A 20,059-nucleotide genomic window follows, 5' to 3' on the forward strand; every position below is an offset into this window, starting at 1 on the left:
AGCTCCAAATACCCTCTGCAAATACAGCCTCCCCATCTCCACACTTTGTCAGAAATGAACCTCATTGCATTGAGTGGGGCTTCGGCCCAGTTATATGTGTTTAGGGTTGCATTAATGTTCCATATTTACAGGCTGGATTCTGTGTATCGGGGGCAGCAAATGGGGTGTCCTCTGGTTAATGCTGGACTCCAACTCCCCTCTGACCCATCCAGCATGGCCAGGGGTCAGAGAGGATGGGAGCTGCAGTCCAGCAGCTTCCGGAGGGGGCCCCATGGGCTGTGCTGCCCTATACATTACGCAGGGCACCTTCCCTGTGTTCCTCAGCCCCACCCCAAATGCACAATGCTCCCCCAAGGAGCGTCTTTTCAGTACCAGCTGCATCTGATTTCTCTCCTGGGATACTAAGAGCTAGAACAACAATTGCCTGTGGAATTGACCCCTCAAAGATCTGGCAGGATTCTCTCTGGCTCCACTATCAGGGTTGCTGACTACTGACCTGTGCAGCCTGATCTCCTTTTCCTGCATTTCCCACGGGGTGGTGGCACATGTCAAAATAAAGACACCTTTGCCCCCCCCCACCTGCCTGAGGGCCACCTCCCCTTGCTCCATCCCCTATATGATGTAGGCCATGTTTGTGTGTCATTGTAAGTTTCTCTGTCAGCTTCCACTCACCCCGTGGGAGGACACAAAAGTGGCCCATTTGGTCCAGTGCCCAAGAGGGGCCACCCAGATGCCCTTGGGAAACCTGCAAGCGGGACCAGTGTGTAAAACCAGCCTCCCTCCCCTCCCTGCAGTTTCCAGCACCTGAGATTTAGAAGCCTTCTGCCTCTGGACTGTGGAGGCAGAGCAGAGCCATTGTGCTTCACAGCCTGGTGCTCCATGAATTTGTCCCCAGGTCAATGGGTGGAGCATGATAGTCTTAATCTAAAGGTCACCGGCTTGAGCACCACGTTGGGCAAAAGATTCCTGCATTGCAGAGATCTGGACTAGGTGACCCTGGTTGTAGCATTCAACTATGCAATTCCATGATTTTAAGTTGGTTGCCGTCTCTGCCTCCAGTGGCAGTGAGTTCCATGGTTCATTTACACGCTCCACACCGAAATGCTTTTTTCTGTCCTGGATCTCCCAACAATCAGCTTTGTTTGGGGGCCACAACTTCTAGTGCTATGAGAATCTGCAACGTGGATATCATGTGTCTCTGTCTCCCTGCCTCCATCGTGGGGACCAGAGCAGAGGGTGGGCAGTTTTGTTTGTCCCCTCCTGGGGCAGGAAGCCTCAACAGAGAACTTTCTTGAATTAACAACAACAACTGGCCATCCGCCTATGTCTTGTGACATAGAAAAGGTGTGTGTTCTCCACTGCAAATCAGGATGTAACCAACATTTCTCCCTCTTTTTTTCTGTGGAATGTGGCACTTTTCAAGAATATTTGCTGGTCGTATTCCCTAAATGAATTATCTGGTGTACGATTAATCCCTTCTTCTGAATGAAGCTTTTCCCACACTTGGGGCATTTTTTTCTTTCTTTTTATTGAATTTCACTTAAGTAACCAAAAGAGAAAACAAATCAACCATTTCAAAAAAAAAAAAAAAACAATATTCAAACATAACATAAATATAACATCAGTTTCTGTTACAGTTCTTTGTCTTCACTTAGATCTTCATATCTTTAAACATTTAAATCTTTCCTCCACACACCTATTGACCTCCATCCCTCCCGATTTCGGGCTTCTTAACAGTAAAAACTTTCTTTTTCCTGCAGCTGATAATTTTTAATGTTTTACACATTGTGAGATCTATATCAAACCTGCTATAGTTTTTAAGTTTCTATACAGTGGTGCCCCGCAAGACAAACGCCTCGCAAGATGGAAAACCCGCTAGACGAAAGGGTTTTCCGTTTTGGAGGCGCTTCGCAAAACGAATTTTCCTATGGGCTTGCTTCGCAAGACGAAAATGTCTTGCGAGTTCCTGCAGGTTTTTTCCCCTTCCCCCCCTTTTTCTAAGCAGCTAAGCCGCTTATCAGCTGATCCACTAAGCTGATAAGCCGCTAAAAGCCGCTAAACCGCTAATAGCGCTAATCCGCTAAGCTGTCAATGGGCTTGCTTCGCAAGACGAAAAAACCGCTATACGAAGAGCCTCACGGAACGGATTAATTTCGTCTTGCAAGGCACCACTGTAGTTCCCTTCAATGTATACCATAAATTTATTCCAATCACTATTAAACTTTGTATTTTTTTGGTTTCTAATTTTTTGTGCCATTTTTGCTAGTTCAATAAATTCGAATAATTTAATTTGTCAATCTCTAATCGTTGGGGTATTCATAAGGTTTCTCCTCTGCATGGGTCCTTTGGTGTTTGATCAGCGTATCTCACGGAGAAAAGTTTTTCCTGCACTCAGGGCATTTGTGAGGCTTCTCTCCTGTGTGGATGTTCTGATGGTCAACCAACCTACAAGGGTGATGGAAACTTTTCCCACACTTGGTGGGGGTTTTCCCCTGTGTGTGTCTTCCAATGTTCAATTAAGTTGCACGGGTGCTTGAAGTTTCTCCCACAATCATAGCACTCGTCTGGCTTCCCCCCTGTGTGGGTTCTCCGGTGTTTGAGTAACGTATCTCTCCGGGAAAAGCTTTTTCTGCACTCCTGGAATTCGTGAGACCTCTCTCCCGTGTGGGTTTGCAGGTGACTCTCCAAATTGGTCCTCTGGCTGAAGCTTTCCCCACAGTGGGAGCACTTGTGCGGCTTCTCTTCCATGAGGCCTCTCTGATGGCGCACCCAGATCTCTCACTGGGGAAAGGATTTCTCGTCCTCAGACTATTCGTACGCTTCCTCTCCCATGTGCATCCTCTGGTGCTCAGTCAGGGCGGATCCTCGCTGGAAGCTCTCCCCACACATGGAGCATTCATGAGGATGTTCTTCGGCATTCAGCCTCCCCAGACGCAAACTGTGCTGGCCGTTCCTCCCAGGATTTGAGGAGAAGGGCTTTTCTGCTCCAAAGTGCACTGGGCTTTCACTAAAGGGAACTGGACTTCTGGGTGATGGCTGCGTTCATTTTCTCCCTGGTGTCCTCTGGACTCACGCTTTTTGTTATGTACTGAAGTTCTCACCCTGGGCCAGCAGGGGGATACTGCAGATAGTTTTCACTCAGGTCCACATATGCAAATAAGGAATTGAAAGTGACGTTCAGTGATTGGATAGTTACAGAAAGTCCTCTCCCGGAGGACCCACACGGGAGAGAAGCCGTCCGCCTGTTCCGAGTGCGGGAAGAGCTTCAGCCAGAGGCAACATCTGATCACCCACCAGCGGAACCACACGGGAGAAAAACCGTTCACGTGCTCCGAGTGCGGGAAGAGCTTCAACCAGAGCCAGCACCTTACCACACACCAGAGAAACCACACTGGGGAGAAGCCCTTTGAATGCTCCCAGTGCGGCAAACGCTTTTGCGACAAGTCCACCCTTTTTAGACACCAGAGAAGCCACATTGGGAAGAAACCCTTCAAATGCTCCAAATGCGAAGAGAGCTTCTACCGGAGCAAGCATCTTATCAGACATCAGAGAATCCATCTTGAACCTTCGGCGGTCTAATTTCGTGGGGGGTTTTTCCCCTCCTAAGTTAATGTATATAAACAGTGTTTGTTCCTTGCTTTTTGCTGTCCGCAAATCATGTTTCGAAGGCATTGGGGATACCATATTTTTTGCTCCATAAAACGCACTTTTGTCTTCCTAAAAAGTAAGGGGAAATGTCTGTGCGTCTTATGGAGCGAATGTGTGGTCCCTAGAGCCGAATTGCCCAGGGGCAAAATGCAGATCATGTTTTTTTGAGATAGCGAGAGAGAGAGGGAAGTGGGTGTTCAAACAAAGCCGCTGATCGGCAAGCAATCAGGAGCGAGATAAGGGACGCTAGCAATAAAGGAGGCTGCCTGGGAGGGGGAGGTAAAAGCCCATGGATCCTCAGGATTTTTACATTGGGTCACCCCAAATTCACCATCAGATCACATAGCATGTCCATGGCTACAGCCTGCACCAAAAATATCATGCACCTACTGTTGCCTGGGGCAGCAATGGTGCAAAAACGTGGTTACAAAGCACGGATCCACATGGATCCTCAGGATTTTTGCATTGGGCTACTCCAAACTCACTGTCAAATCACATGTCTGTGGCCACAGCATGAACCACAAAAATCATACATCCACTGTTTCGTTCGGAATATTTTTTTTCCTTGTTTTCCTCTAAAAACTAGGTGTGTCTTATGGAGCGGAAAATACGGTAATTACTGCCTTCAGACAGATGGATGGGGTACAAATAAAAAAAAATTACCATCATCATCACTCGATAGCCCTCTCCTCTGTGAATTTGTCTTTTTTAAAATCAGTGCCTGTTGGTGCTTCCTGTGGCAGTGAGTTCCACAGTTTAACTGTGAGATACTTTTCTTTGGTCCAACGTTCGGCATCATTGGACGTCTGGTGTTATGGGAGCGTGAGAAGCATGTTGTCAGTGTTCCCCACGGCTTGCGTTTCTTTTTGCGTGCCACGCATTAGTTTTCCCTCCTCAAAATAAAATAAATGTGACAAGCAGCCCATAAGATGGACCGCGCATAATTTTATAAACTTCTGCCTCGTTGCCTCTTTCTCACATTTCCCTCTAAACAAAAAAAAAAAAAATCCCCAAATGTTGAAACCTCTCTGCACGGGGGAGACGCTTCGACTTTGGCTGGTGTTTTCTGAAACTCTTCCCAACTCTACAATATCCTTTTGGGAGGGTGGGGACCGCATGGGCAAAGCACCGTTGTTAGCAGAAATATGAATCACCCCACACTTAGTCCTTTTACAATTTCTCTCTCTGTTGGAAGCTGCCTTAAAGGTAAAGGGACCCCTGACCATTAGGTCCAGTCGTGACCGACTCTGGGGTTGCGGTGATCATCTCGCTTTATTGGCCAAGGGAGCTGGCATACAGCTTCCAGGTCATGTGGCCAGCAGGACTAAGCCGCTTCTGGCGAACCAGAGCAGCGCATGGAAACGCTGTTTACCTTCCTGCCGGAGTGGTACCTATTTATCTACTTGCACTTTGACGTGTTTTCGAACTGCTAGGTTGGCAGGAGCAGGGACCGAGCAACGGAAGCTCATCCCGTCGCGGGGATTCAAACCGCCGACCTTCTCCTCGGCAAGTCCTGGGCTCTGTGGTTTAACCCACAGCGCCACCCACATCCCTTCTAGGAAGCTGCCTCACGCCAGGTCAAATTATCCGGCCATCTAGCCCAGCAGTGGTTAGTGTCAGCAAATATTTTGGATCTCATACAGAAAAAGGTCTTTCCCCTCCTCCTGCTCCCTGGTCTTTTTAAACGGGGTTTGAACCCGAGACCTTGTGAGGCGGGTGTTCTGCCACCAAGCTACAAATCCTGCAATATTTGAATATCCCGATATCCACCCTCCCACTGTCTTCCCCCCACCCTAAAATCCCACTCGGTAAAGACTGCGTTTCCCACTTGGTTCCTGACATCGTTTGTTCAGATGTGAAACCCAGCCAGATGAGAGGGGAATGAATGAATGAATAAATACATTAATATGATAATTCCTGATCCAACACAATTAACCTTCCTCTCCTGTCCAGCCACTGCCAGGATGAAATTGTGTCTTCATTTTTTATTTTTTTTAAATCATTTTTATTGATTTTCCAATAAAAACAGCCAATCGAGATATCCGAATCATAATCCAATTAAAAATAATAAACTAAAATAAAAACAACAACCAAATTATAGTCCAAATTGCAATTATTAATTTTTACGGGCTCCCCATAGTCTGGACCTCTGAAGCATATCTCCATTTTTTCATATCGGGTTCTATTAAGGGTTTTCAGCATAAAACACAATGGAAGCCAAATTAATGAAAAGAACTAGGGAAGAAGCAAGAATAAGGAAAAGAAGGAAATAACTAAGTAGAAATAGAAGCGAAGACGAAAAAGAAGTGTGTGTGTGTGTGTGTGTGTGTGTGTGTGTATGTAAATCCACAAGATCCTCTATCCTAATTTTATTTTAACCCCCAAGGGATGACAACCAAAATGATCAAAGGTCTGGAATCTAAACCTTATGAAGAACGGTTGAAGGAGCTGGGTAGGTTTAGCCTTGAAAAGAGGAGACCGAGAAGAGGCAAGGTAGCCAATTTCAAATTTCGAAAAATAAATTTCAAAAACCAGGCAGAGGGCCTTCTCAGTAGTGGCGCCCTCCCGGTGGAACGCCCTTCCTTCAGACAACTACCTGACATTCAGAAGACATCTTAAGGCAGCCCTGTTCAGAGAAGTTTTTAACGTGTGATATTTTACTGTATTTTTGGTTTCTATGGAAGCCGCCCAGAGTGGCTGGGGAGGCCCAGCCAGATGGGCGGGGTATAAATAATAAATTATTATTATTATTCAGATGTCGAGGAGATAAAAGAATTACACAACTTTTAGAAAACACCTGAAGGCAGGCCTGTGTAGGGAGGTTTTTAAGGCTTGATGTTTTTATTATGTTTTTATTTATTCTGTAAGATGCCCATGGTGGTCATGTGAAGGATGGAACAAACTTGTTTTCTCCTGTTTTGGAGGGCAAGACTGGAACCAATGTTTTTTTAGCCCAAGGCAACAGCTCTCCAGGACCTCAGAGAGGGTGTCTTTCCCAGCCCTACTTGCGAGACACCAGAATTTGAACCTAGGACCTTCCACATGCAAATTGTGTTCTCCCACTAAGCTACTGCCTCTTCCTCTAAAAATAAAGCAAGATTCTAGTCCTCATTTTTGTTGTTTAGTCGTGCCCGACTCTTTGTGACCCCCTGGACCAGAGCACACCAGGCACTCCTGTCTTCCACTGCCTCCCGCAGTTTGGTCAGACTCATGTTTGTTGCTTCGAGAACACTGTCCCACCATCTCGTCCTCTGTCGTCCCCTTCTCCTTGTGCCCTCCATCTTTCCCAACATCAGGGTCTTTTCCAGGGAGTCTTCTCTTCTCGTGAGGTGGCCAAAGTCTTGGAGCCTCAGCTTCAGGATCTGTCCTTCCAGTGAGCACTCAGGGCTGATTTCCTTCAGAATTGAGAGGTTTGATCTTCTTGCAGTCCATGGGACACTCAAGAGTCTTCTCCAGCACCATAATTCAAAAGCATCCATTCTTCGGCGATCAGCCTTCTTGATGGTCCAGCTCTCACTTCCATACATCACTACTGGGAAAACCATAGCTTTAACTATACGGACCTTTGTTGGGTGATGTCTCTGATGTCTAGGTTTGTCATTGTCTAGTCCTCATAGTTCCGAACAAACAGCTGGTTTAAAAATGAATGTGGGAAGCCGTCTCAGGACATTGGTCCATCCAGCAACTAGGGGAGGCTCCTCAGGGTTTTGTTAAGAGACTATTTTGTGAAGGATGCTGGGAACTGTAGTTTTGTGCTGGGACAAACTACAATTCCCAGGATTTCTTTGGGGAAAGCCATGTGCTTTGAATGTGGTTTGTATGCAAGCCCGTGAAACGGCAACAAGCACAATGCACCAAGCTGTAGCGTTGCAATGAAAGTGAACCATGGTGGACATGTCCAGAGATTTTAAAAATTTGGGATATGATTCATGAAGAGATTTTAAAAATGGATAAAAGTATCGTATACCAAAAGGGCAGAAGCATATCTATTAGGAATTTTGAATAAGGACATTCCCAATGACAAAATTAACATATTTCTGTCCGCAACAACGGCAGCGACAATGTTGGTAGCCAGTCACTGGAAAGGAAATTATATCCCAACAAAGGGGGAACGGATAAGTAAACTTTATGAGTACCTGGAGTTAGCAAAACTGACGGATTGAATAAGGCATAAATCAAAAATTATCATTCAGAAACAATGGAAATGTTTAAAGGATTATACAAGCAGGGCTCAAATACGAATGTTTGGTTGTGTCTAGACTAACCTTGTGAAGAATACAGAGAACATAAAGATTTGATCGATTATGAAATAATTTAAGGAAGGGAAATGACTGAAGAACAGATGTAAATGTGAGCAAGATAACTAAGAGGCGTGCGGTGAATGCGGTGGAAGTCTCTTATAATATTTTAATTTAGATTATATACTGTAGTGTTTGAAGCAAGAATTTGGTAATATTTTCTTTTGTCTTCTTTTCCTTTTATCTGTTTTCTTATAACTTTTCTTCTTTTTTCTTATTAGTTTTCATTTTGGGAAATATGTATATAAGGGTGTTTACAGTGCTATGTATCGTTTTTTGTTCTTTTTTTGTTGTCTTTTTACTGGAAAAAAAATCAATAAATATATAAAAAAGAAAGCGAACCATTTTACAGAATCAACAGCACACAGCAAGGGTCATGCATTGTTTTTTGTCTCAGTACAAATAGTTTGGAGGCGGTGGAAGAATCTGACCCCCTCCCGGGGTTGTGTAGGTTTCCACATAACCCCAAATCACCATTCGTACGCTTCCTCTCCCATGTGCATCCTCTGGTGCTCAGTCAGGGCGGATCCTCGCTGGAAGCTCTCCCCACACATGGAGCATTCATGAGGATGTTCTTCGGCATTCAGCCTCCCCAGACGCAAACTGTGCTGGCCGTTCCTCCCAGGATTTGAGGAGAAGGGCTTTTCTGCTCCAAAGTGCACTGGGCTTTCACTAAAGGGAACTCGACTTCTGGGTGATGGCTGCGTTCATTTTCTCCCTGGTGTCCTTTGGACTCACGCTTTTTGTTATGTACTGAAGTTCTCACCCTGGGCCAGCAGGGGGATACTGCAGATAGTTTTCACTCAGGTCCACATATGCAAATAAGGAATTGAAAGTGACGTTCAGTGATTGGATAGTTACAGAAAGTTGTTACTGTTGTGTTATAGTGGAGCTCTATATAAGAAGGCTGGCTGAACCCTTCAGTTAATTTCTCTTCTGGGTCTGTGAATAAACAAGAGCTGTTTGAGGAATCGCTGTGTCGTCTGATATGTTCACCCACAACTTAACACTTTTGCTCTGCAATCTCAGCTAACAAAGGAATGTTCCTTAGGGATATTCCCTCTGGCACAGCTTCCCTTGATGGGAAATCTCCGTCTTGAGCTCTCTCCTTTTACCTGCAGGTGAAACCAAAAACATTTTTTAAACATTATGTGTGTGGGAAACCCCTAAGCAGGACCCGGGAACAAGAGCCCCTCCTGGAGGCTCCAGCAACAGCTATTCAGGAGGATTACCGCTTCCATCCACAGAGGCAGAGCATATAACCATCCAAAGTCTTAAGGTAAAGGGACCCCTGACCATTAGGTCCAGTCGTGACCGACTCTGGGGTTGCGGCGCTCATCTCGCTTTATTGGCTGAGGGAGCCGGCGTACAGCTTCCGGGTCATGTGGCCAGCATGACTAAGCTGCTTCTGGCGTACCAGAGCAGCGCATGGAAACGCTGTTTACTTTCCCGCCAGAGCAGTACCTATTTATCTACTTGCACTTTGAGGTGCTTTCGAACTGCTAGGTTGGCAGGAGCAGGGACTGAGCAACGGGAGCTCACCCTGTCGCGGGGATTCAAACCACCAACCTTCTGATCGGCAAGCCCTAGACCCTGTGGTTTAACCCACAGCGCCACCCGCGTACCCTACCAAAATCTTATCCTCGAGGAATTGTATCTAATCCCCTGTTAAAGCCCTCCAGGTTTTTCAGCCATTGGAAGGCACCACACTTTATTAGGAATATAGGAAGACTTCACACTGTGTAGTAATATTGATTAATAATAATAGCCAAGTCATAGCAGGCATTCATATCTAGGGAAGGAACGCATAACTGGGCTGCCACCATGCAGATGGTGCCTTCTGCCAGGTCCATCGAGGTCAGTCTTGCCTCCACTGACTGGCAGTGGCTCTGCAAGGTCTTCCCAACCATACCTGGAGATGTCCGGGCCAGGGATGATGGGAGCTGTAGTCTTAAGCAAACAGAGGGCACCAGGTTGGCAAGGCTGAAAGCGTCTGTTCCAATCTGAAGTTCTTTGAAAGCCTGCTAAAAAGGGATAAAGTTAGAACTAGCAACCAGACTTTTAGGAGTTCTCTTCACGGAATCAAGTCCCACTTGCTAAATCAGAACTCCTGTCCATTTAGGGCAGAGGAGGATTTTCTCCCAATTCAAAAATGACAAGGAAGCCTATGAATGAAAAATGTTGCAGGTATGCGTGTGTTTGTGTGTAATCAAAAGCATGGGAAGCAATCCAGAAGTATTTGCTGCTACTTCAAAAAACATTCAGCAATTGCAAAAACCTGGAGACATATTTTTTTAAAAAAAATAAAGATCACATGATCACTGAGTCATTTCCAGGAAGGGAAACTCCCAGTGGCTGAAAACTGAAAAAGCGAAACTTAACTCTGGTCTTCAGCACGAGGGAGCCATGGCTGCTGCAGGGGGTCACATCCAGCGTCTCCGTGATGAAGCCACTTGCTCCATCTGCCTGGATTACTTCAAGGATCCAGTGACCATCCCAGAGTGTGGGCACAACTTCTGCCGATCCTGCTTGGTCCTGTTCTGGGGGGAATCGGAGGCAGAGGCTTCCTGCCCTCAGTGCAGAGAAAGAGTCCACAGAAGGAGCCTCGTCTCCAATCGGCAACTGGCTAACGTGGTAGAAATAGCGAAGAATCTCAGCCTTCAAGAGGGAAAGGAGGAAGGAGGGAAAGGAGGAGTCTGCGAGGAGCACCCGGAGCCCCTGAAGCTCTTTTGCAAGGAGGATGAAGCCCCCATCTGCCTGGTGTGCGACAAGTCAAAGGGGCACAAAGAGCACGAGGTGATTCCTCTGGAGGAGGCTTTTGAGGAATACAAGGTAGGAGATCTCTCGATCTTGAGGGGGGAGAAATAAATAGCTGTGGATTCTTCTTGGGAGGTTTTCTTTTGAATTCTCAGGTCCAAAGTAGGCATGGCATGAATTGGTCATTGTTTATCGCCTTGGAAGCAGCCCAGGGGGAGCCTGAGGGCTCCTGGGATGGCTGGAGGGGGGAGTTGAAGTCTTTCTCTCTGCCAGGGGGACAAGGGGATCTTGAAATACTCACAGCAGCTTCAAAGATTTGAACTGGGACCTTGGCAGGGAGAGAAAGGGTTAACCTCATCCACATCCCCCAGCAAAGCTGCTTTGTACATATTTAGAACAGTAGAAATGTAAATGGCACATACACAACTAAGTACATGTCTCCTTTGGTTACCAGGATTCCTCCTCAATGCCCTGCAAAACAGAGAGCAGCAAGGGATCAGCTGCGGGGGCGGGGGGGGGGACTGTTAGCCAGGAATTGAGCAGATGGTGCAGGATCCCACCCCCCAGGTATCTGTTGGAAGCAGATTTGGGAGTGGGGAGTAGAAGCACCTACTGGTGGGGAGCACGTTTATTCTGGGGGTGATGTGGAGCCTGTGCAATGAGGTTTGGGGGGGCTGAGGATCTCCTCCCACCCCAAATTTTGAGACGCTCTGCTCTATCCCTGCATCTCTCGCCTCTTGGGCTGACCTCACTAGTATCTCTTTGACGCTAGACTGATACATCCCAGGTTGGATCCTGCCTTAGCTTCCTCCTCCTCCTCCTCTTCCCACTTCTCCCTGAGACCTCAAGGTGAGAAGTCAGGCTGGGACCCCCAAGGAGAGGGGAGGAGGCTGAGAGATCACTCCACAAGGGAGGGTGTTTGAGAAAAGGTGAGGGGCTGCCAGCTCTGCAGGCAAGAGGGGACCTAACTGGGATCCTGAGCCCCACAGGGGTGCTGAAGATAGAAGGTAGTTGACCCATGGAGCCATGGAACCAAAAAGGCTGAAAACCTCTGTGCTTTTATTTCCTCCAGGAAACTACTTTGCTATTATAGCAAGACTACTGGGCGCAAGAAGCCATTGTGATTTTAATTCCTCTGTGTGTCTCAATCAAAGCTGAGTTTTTCCTTTTCTCTTTAGGGAGAGATCTGTCGCCGCCTGGAGATTCTGAGGAAAGAGAGAGAGGAAATTCTGGCCTATCAAGCAGATCTGGACAAGGAAAGCAAAGACCTCCTTGTAAGTGCCTCTGTTGTTACTAGACAGGGAACAAGCACTTGAGACCTCCAGGTATAGGGCAGAGTATAAATTCAATAGAGAAGAAGAGGAAGAGGAAGAGGAAGAAGAAGAAGAAGAAGAAGAAGAAGAAGAAGAAGAAGAGGAGAGTCAGGACTAGAAGTGATGGAGAAATCTGCCCGTTTCAGCTTCTCCTCATTTCTCCTTTTTCCATATCGGTTTGTTATGAATCAGATGTTAGGGTAGCTACCTCCTTGTATAAATATTTTGATCTGTACTTTACCCTCATAAATACATTTTTTGTGAATATTACCTGGCTGGGTCAAGCTTGAAAATATCAGAACTTTAAAACTCTGTTTTGGTCTCCGTATCTTTTCAGCAAGGAGCAAATTAGGTAAGTTCACCTTTGAATGCAGCTAAATTGAGTTTATTTCCCCTTGTCATTTATTATGTGAATAGCAGTCAAGGAGAAGCTTGAGGACTTGTGAGCTGAAAGGGTGGAAGCAATTCAATCCAAATCCTGATTTACCATAAATTATACTAAAGAATTGTCTTTCTAAATGTGTGCTCTTGTTCATTTTAAGCAAACTCAGGCTTTTTAAAACCTTTAAAGAAAACAGGGGAGCTCTGGGGATGAACTCTGCACTTTGTCCTCCTCTGTTTCTCTTCCTTCCTACACCTAAATGGCCCCAGTCTAAACTGAGGGTGTTTTATGTCCCTGGATGTTCTCTGAACAACTGTGAACTCTGGTTATGCCATGCCCCAAAACATGCAGGGAAAATCCATGGCTAGGAAAAAAGAGCTCCTTCCTTTAGGCTGTATCCGTTTGCAAAATACAAGTCAACAGAAACAGCAATGGAGAGGGCCTCCCCTCAAAATAAAGGTTTACTACTTTAGCCACTGGAGGTTTCATGTCTATAGAAAAATCAGAAGTGTCCTCCCTGTGGAATTCTCATAATTTTCTTTCTGCTGTTTCGAGGCTAAGGACCAAACACACTCAGACCTCCTCTTTTCTTGCAGAAATTAACAGAAACAGAGAGGCTGAAGACTGTGGAGAAGTTCAGAGAACTGCGCCAGTTCCTGGAAGAACAAGAAAAAGGTCTGCTGAGTGATGTGGAAGAGGTGGAGAAGGAGATTGTAGGGAGAAGGGATGAGCAGCTGGCCAGACTCTCCAGGAAACTCTCCTCTCTTGAGAGGATCATCCAGGAGATGGAGGAGAAGCGTCAGCAGCCAGCGAGTGAACTCCTGCAGGTAAGACGGTGGCAGGAACAGCCCAAGGCTCCAGGAAAAGGCTGCCTCCAATCCTTTATGTGTCTCTTTCATGTATTCAAGGAGTGCAGGGGCTCAGATGATGGAGCCTCTAGTCAGGTATCTAATGGACAGGAAGACCCAAGAGACCTGGGATGCTGAACTCACCTGAATGCAGACTAGAGATTCTTCTGTGTTCTTGATGGAACAGGAGGTGCTTTTCTGCTCTTTGCTGATGATTTGTCACAGAATGCCTTCCTTCTTGGCAATGCTGCCTTCCTGCCCTGGGCTGGGCTTCAGCGAGGATTCAGGTCTCCTTCTGACATGAGCCAGTCTCTTGACCAAACTTCTTTTCCACTTCCCTCCAAAACTTCTTGGTTAATCCCCTTCACAATGGATTCAGATCAGCCCAGAATGGTGCTCAGTCACAGTGCCGAAAGAGCAAGACAGAGGGACTCATCCAGACTGCTGCTTGTCCCACCCCTTTCCTCAAGGAAAACTGGCTCTTTACTGCTGAATGAGAGCAAACCTCAGCCAGCTTTTCTCCAGATTGACGTTTGCTTAGATGTTGAACTAAGGAACAGGTTTTTCCTGAGGGAAAGCGGCAGGGCAAAGGCAAAACTACCTGGACCCGTGTTTTCTGGGCACAGGAAAAGCAGAAGTGTGGATGAGCCCAAAGAAACACTCAGCTATATAATAATAATAATTGTTGTTGTTTAGTCGTTCAGCCGTGTCCGACTCTTCGTGACCCCATGGACCAGAGCACGCCAGGCACTCCTATCTTCCACTGCCTCCCGCAGTTTGGTCAGACTCATGTTTGTAGTTTGTAGTTTGAACACCGTCCAACCATCTCGTCCTCTGTCGTCCCCTTCTCCTTGTGCCCTCCATCTTTCCCAACATCAGGGTCTTTTCCAGGGAGTCTTCTCTTCTCATGAGGTGGCCAAAGTATTGGAGCCTCAGCTTCACGATCTATCCTTCCAGTGAGCACTCAGGGCTGATCTCCTTAAGAATGGATGCATCTGATCTTCTTGCAGTCCAAGGGACTCTCAAGAATCTCCTCCAGCACCATAATTCAAAAGCATCAATTCTTCGGCGATCAGCCTTTTTGATGGTCCAGCTCTCACTTCCATACATCACTACTGGGAAAACCATGGCTTTAACTATACAGACCTTTGTTGATAAGGTGATGTCTCTGCTTTTTAAGATACTGTCTAGGTTTGCCATCACCTTTCTCCCAAGGAGCAGGCGTCCTTTAAATAATAATAATAATAATAATAATAATAATAATAATATATTTTTGTCCCGCCCATCTGGCTGGGTTACCCCAGCCACTCTGAGCGGCTTGCAACCAAATATTAAAAACAATACAGCATCAGACATTAAAAACGTCCCTAAGAAGGGCCGCCTTCAGTTTTCTTCTAAAAGTCAGATAGTTTTTTACTTCCTTGACATCTGATGGAAAGGCGTTCCACAGGGCAGGTGCCACTACCAAGAAGGCCCTCTGCCTGGTTCCCTGTAACCTCACTTCTCGCAGCGAGGGAACTGCCAGAAGGCCCTCGGCACTGGACCTCAGTGTCCAGGCAGAACGATGGGGGTGGAGACGCTCCTTCAGGTACACTGGGCTGAGGCCATTTAGGGTTTGAAAGGTCAGCACCAACACTTTGAATTGTGCTCGGAAACGTACTGGGAGCTGCTTTATTTCCCCTTTGGAGGCATTTTATGCTGCAGGTGCTTTTCTTATTTCCAGTTGGAAAGTAGAATTTGAAATTTGGGGACTTCTATGGAAGACAATTTGGAACAGTTCTCTGGTAGGATTATCCTGTAGGCTTACTTACGTCTGAATTGCACAATGCAAACTGGATTAAAGTTAATAAATTATAATCTAAGACAAGAGATGGGATGGAATCTTCTCCTGAACCCACAAATATTAAATTTCCCAAAAATGCTGGTGGATTTTCATAAGGATTCTTAAAAAATAATTGTAAACAGATGTGGAAATGTGGAGAACTTGATACTGGAAAAATTAATAATTTCAGAGTGGAGAAATAAAAGCTGTGAGAAACCAAAACTGGCTGATTCAGCCATTCCTACCCAAAACCTTGGCATGTGCCAGGCAGACTGACATCCGAGGGCCAGGGTCTGAGGGGGTCTTCCTAGTGTGGCCTGTGGGGTGCAGTGAATTCCCTTCTCTTTTCCCCTCTAGGATGTGAGAAGGACCTTGCAGAGGTAAGTGGATCTGGCTCATTTCCATTAGCATCCCTCCATGAGGCCGGGATGCAAGAACCTCAGACATGGCCCTCCAGGGGCTGCAGGGGGGAGACTGGAGGACTCTGAGGCACCTCACAGGTAAAAGCAGGGCCCCCTCTTTGGAACTTGACAATGGGTAGATCACAGTTGGTCTTTTTATACTGTGAGTAGATCTCAGTCTCTTGGGAGTTGGACGTGCCTGCCTTAGCTGTTTCCTTCTAGACTGACCAGTTTAGTCACTCTGCCGGCCCCCCACCCTGTCCCAAGCAAACTCCTGCCCCATTGAGCCCCTTGGGAGGGGGCGATTTCTCACCAAGGAGCAGGAATTGGCTATTTTCTTGACCATATTCCAGCTGCAGTATTTATATTTAAGGAATCACTCAGGTTCAGAGTAGAGGTTTTAAGGAACATTTCTTGTTTCCCAACAAAAGTGCATCTCGTTTTCTTCCTCACCCCTTCTCTGGGGACATCTAGAGAAAGGAAATGTGTGCTGTGCTCTCATCACCCTCAGACAATTCCTGCCCCTTGATACCATATGATTCTGCTGCTTCTTTGAATTGACACCAGTGGGGAGACTCAGAGGCCTGGGGTTGCTGTTTTGGCCCTTGGGGGTCTGGCTGAAGAGTCCGTAGTGAGGAAGAAACTCCCCACTCAGCGCCTGCCTGTCTCTCTAGGCCTCCTCTCAATACCGTTCTTTTCCATTAACAGAAATTGCAGATTTGAATGGGCTGACATTGTTTTTCTTTTCACCAGGTATGAGAAAAGAGAGAGTCCAGAGAACCCACTGCCTTTCCCTCCAGAACTGAGGAACAGGATCTTGGAATCCTGTGATCTAAATCACCTTGTGGAGGATGCAATGAAACAATGGAAAGGTAATGAAAATTGGCTGCCAGGATTTCTCACTGGGAATTCTATTATTTCTTCAGAACTGAACATGCCAGGCTCTGACTGCATGGAATTGAGTAACCCCAGGATACCTTCCTTCTTGGGGCTCCAGCCTTCATTTCCTGTCCCCCAGAATGGCCCATGTATATTGTGACGCTGGATCCTGTAAAGAAAGCCTGAACCAGAGCGTCTCTGTTTTCAATTATATTGAACCTCCTTTTCCTTTTGGTTACCAGTCTACACAATCTGGGGTTGTCCTTTTGGAGGTTCTGCTCTGAATGGAGTCAATTTAAGGATGTTACATTATGAAGTGTTACTTTTGTGTGGAGATTTATTTCAGGTGGAAGAGTGTTGCCCTTTCACTTTATATCTTTTTGCTTCCTCAGATGCTGTGTTATACAGAAAACAGACTCAGAAAGGTAAATTTCCAGGGGAGGAACAATTTGACAGGAGGGATGGGGACTGATATTTCATGGGTGTTGAACCGTCCCTTCTGCAGACTTTGTGGCAATTGAGGGAGCGATATGTATTCTTATTATTATTATTCTTTTGTTGTTGAAAGTTAAGAACACTGCTACTAGCAATATATCACAGCTTCTATAGCCTACATATAGTAGGGGTATTTCATAGTGATTCATGGTTAAAAGTCGAAGTTGGCAAATGTGTCCTCTTTCTTGCTCTTCAAAATAGGGCAGCCCTACACTTGCCTATCATGACTGTCTCAGCCCCAAACTGGTAACCTTTTCAGTTATTCCCCGCTTCCCTCAGGGAACTAGTCTTACGGTATATATATGAAATCCCAAAGAGGAGCATGGAATAAGCAGTCCTTTGTAAAATTGCCTGCCACCTGCCGTCTCTTCCCTGGCAGCAAGGCCTAAACTTCCAAGATGGTTGGGAGGAAGGAGAGACCAAGTGGGTGAGAGAGATGGAGAGAAGGAATAAACAGGCTCCCCACTTAACACGATTTTCACTTTTGTGCACGAGGGCCCAGAACATAACTCCCGCAAAAGTGAGGGGAAGCCTATATGTGGTTTTGTGTTGTATTTTTATGCTGTGGACCACCCTGAGACCTATAGATGATGGGCAGTATGCAAATGTTGATATTATTATTATTATTATTATTATTATTATTATTATTATTATTATTACAGGGGGGTTCTCATCTCCCAGCCCAACCCAGAGCTCCCAAAGGCCAATTCCCACAGAGATTGTCAGAGGAAAGCAGCTTCTCTCCTCTCCTGCCTCCTCCAGTTCTCCTCTCTTTCCTCTTAGATAACACAAAAGAGCTGAGGAAAAGGTTTCCTGGGTGGTTTTTCCCCTTTGAAAATGCCTGGGTTGAGAGGAGGGCAGGCACAATGGACATTGAATATAAGAAAGTGAAGGAAACTGATTTAAAAACCAACCAGAAGATATTTATTCTGAGGAGAGTCTGCAAGGAGGAGTCTCAGTCTTGCATGTGATGCAAATAAATCCCCTTGATCTGAAAGGGAATCTGGGTTTTTCGGGTTTTTCTTGGATTAGGATGTCCATCTCTCTCTCTCTGCTGACTCTGCCTGATCTTCTCTCTCCCTCATCTTCTCCCCAACAGCAAATGTCACTCTGGATCCAGACACAGCCCATCCCCAACTCATCCTGTCCAAGGATAGGAAAAGCCTGAGATGGGGAGACAAACCTCAAGCCCTGCCTGATAATCCTGAGAGATTCAGTGTCTGGCCTTGTGTGTTGGGACGTGAGGGATTCACAGCAGGCAGACATTTCTGGGAAGTCACTGGGGGAAGTGGGGGGTGGTGGGCTTTGGGGGTCGCCAGGAAGTCTGTGGAGAGAAAGGACAATTTCAACTTCAATCCTGAGAGAGGGGTCTGGGCTGTGAGGAAGTTGAGAAGGAAGTACTTGGCCTGCACCTCGCCTCATTACTCTCCTCTGTCCCTGAGGGAGAAGCCCAGGAGGATCCGGGTGACTCTGGACTATGAAGGGGGACGTGTGTCTCTTTCTGACGCCGACTCAGGAGCCGAACTCTACACGTTCTCAGGAGCCTCGTTCTCTGGAGAGACCCTCCTCCCTTTCTTTCATCTGAATGACTTTGAAACCCACCTCAGTATCTCCTGAGGAGACTAAATCTGCCTCTCAGGCCCAGCAGGAGTTTCTCTCCAGACCAGAGTGACTGACATAAAAAACATTTACCCACCAGGAGAACCTTGGGCAGTTTTCCAAGGGCCCTTTGAGAAGATTCATTTTCCTTCCTTTCCCCAGAATTCCCTCTGCAGCTCACTTCTTCTTAAAGAGACAGTCACACTTTTAACAGTCCCAATAAATCACCTTCAGTCTTGTTTTCCTTTTGAGATGTCTGATTTGGCAGAGCACGAGACTCTTAATTCCAAGGTTGTGGGTTGGAGCCCCACATTCGGCAAAGGTTTCCGGTACTGCAGGGGGTGGGACTAGATGACCCTCAGGATCCCTCGCAACTCTGCAATTCTACGAAACCTTCCTCTCCCCACAAGACCTTATGCAGCTGTGAAAATGCATGCATAATTGGATTAATAGAGGACTCAAAAATGAACCCCTTCCCCCACATCAGGCAGGAAAGCTCCTTACTCTGGAGACCTCAGATGGGAAGAAAATAAAAAAGAAATTGAACAGGGCGTCTGTTAAGTTGTGGGTGAACATATCAGATGACACAGCGATTCTTCCAAAGCAGCTCTTTATTTGTAAGCTGGAACAGAACTGAACTGAAGAGCTCAGTCAGCCTGCTTATATAGAGCTAGCTCCAGAACAACGTAACTGTTGCAACTTTCTAAAACTATCCAATCACTGAACGTCACTTTTGATCCTTCATTTGCATAACTATCTACACTATCCCCCTGCTGGCCCAGGGTGAGAACTTCAGTACATAACAGCGTCAGCTTCAAATGCCCTCAGCAAATGCAGCCTCCCCATCTCCACACGTTGCCGGAAATAAACCTCATTGCATTGAGTGGGGCTTCTGCCCAGTTATATGTGTTTAGGGTTGATGCATTAACATTCCGTATTTACAGGCTGGATTCTGTCTATCAGGGGCATCAAATGGGGTGTCCTCTGGATAATGCTGGACTCCAACTCCCCTCTGACCCATCCAGCATGGCCAGGGGTCAGAGAGGATGGGAGCTGCAGTCCGGCAGCTTCCGGAAGGGGCCCCATGGGCTGTGCTGCCCTATACATTTCGCAGGACACCTTCCCTGTGTTCCTCAGCCCCACTCCAAATGCACAATGCTCCCCCAAGGAGCGACTTTTCAGTACCAGCTGCATCTGATTTCTCTCCTGGGATACTAAGAGCTAGAACAACAAATGCCTATGGAATTGACCCCTCATATATCAGGCCGGACTCTCCCTGGCTCCACTATCAGGGCCGCCGACTACTGATCGGTGCAGCCTGATCTCCTTTTCCTGCATTTCCCACGGGGTGGTGGCACATGTCAAAATAAAGACACCTCCCCCCCCCCACCTGCCTGAGGGCCACCTCCCCTTGCTCCATCCCCTATATGATGTTGGTGATGTTTGTGTGTACTTTTCCCTTTGATTCCTTGCAAATGTCTGCTTCTTCGCACCCCCAAACCACCAGCCTTTAGGAGAAAATTGTTTGTGCTTTCTACTTCAGTAGCAGCTTAGAGGGTTGGACTGTGACCTGGGAGACCAGGGTTCAAATCTCTGTTCGGCTACGAAGCTCAAAAG

At 46.6% G+C, this 20,059-nt stretch overlaps 2 protein-coding genes and 1 long non-coding RNA gene across 4 annotated transcripts in view; 2 read left to right on the top strand and 1 right to left on the bottom strand.

Annotated features, from left to right (window-relative positions):
* Positions 1-20,059, bottom strand: part of LOC128408827 (uncharacterized) — a 282,229-nt gene that overhangs the window by 159,080 nt on the left and 103,090 nt on the right. The gene's annotated exons all lie outside the window — the stretch shown is intronic.
* On the top strand, positions 3,582-4,568 carry LOC128409512 (uncharacterized). Its single transcript, XR_008329234.1, has 2 exons — positions 3,582-3,806; positions 3,890-4,568. It is a non-coding gene; the product is annotated as an uncharacterized LOC128409512 (long non-coding RNA).
* LOC128409399 (zinc finger protein RFP-like) lies at positions 10,251-18,667 on the top strand. 2 transcript variants are annotated; one of them, XM_053379855.1, is made up of 7 exons: positions 10,251-10,778; positions 11,882-11,977; positions 12,995-13,225; positions 15,426-15,448; positions 16,223-16,341; positions 16,741-16,773; positions 17,943-18,667. In XM_053379855.1, exons 1-7 carry the CDS (start codon positions 10,353-10,355, stop codon positions 18,458-18,460), a joined length of 1,446 nt encoding a protein of 481 aa, XP_053235830.1. In that variant the 5' UTR covers positions 10,251-10,352; the 3' UTR covers positions 18,461-18,667. The 2 variants fall into 2 exon arrangements, with proteins under 2 accessions (XP_053235830.1, XP_053235831.1); XM_053379856.1 differs by lacking the exon at positions 16,741-16,773.

Source organism: Podarcis raffonei, chromosome 2 (genome assembly GCF_027172205.1).
Source record: "Podarcis raffonei isolate rPodRaf1 chromosome 2, rPodRaf1.pri, whole genome shotgun sequence".
Classification (NCBI taxonomy): domain Eukaryota; kingdom Metazoa; phylum Chordata; class Lepidosauria; order Squamata; family Lacertidae; genus Podarcis; species Podarcis raffonei.

What these genes read in the sequence shown, in the direction of transcription:
- LOC128409399 (XM_053379855.1), top strand. Translation starts at nt 10,353, where the DNA reads ATGGCTGCTGCAGGGGGTCACATCCAGCGTCTCCGTGATGAAGCCACT. An exon ending in TGCAATGAAACAATGGAAAG is followed by an intron (nt 16,342 to 16,740) that starts GTAATGAAAATT and finishes TTGCTTCCTCAG; the next exon opens with ATGCTGTGTTATACAGAAAA. An exon ending in CAGAAAACAGACTCAGAAAG is followed by an intron (nt 16,774 to 17,942) that starts GTAAATTTCCAG and finishes TCTCCCCAACAG; the next exon opens with CAAATGTCACTCTGGATCCA.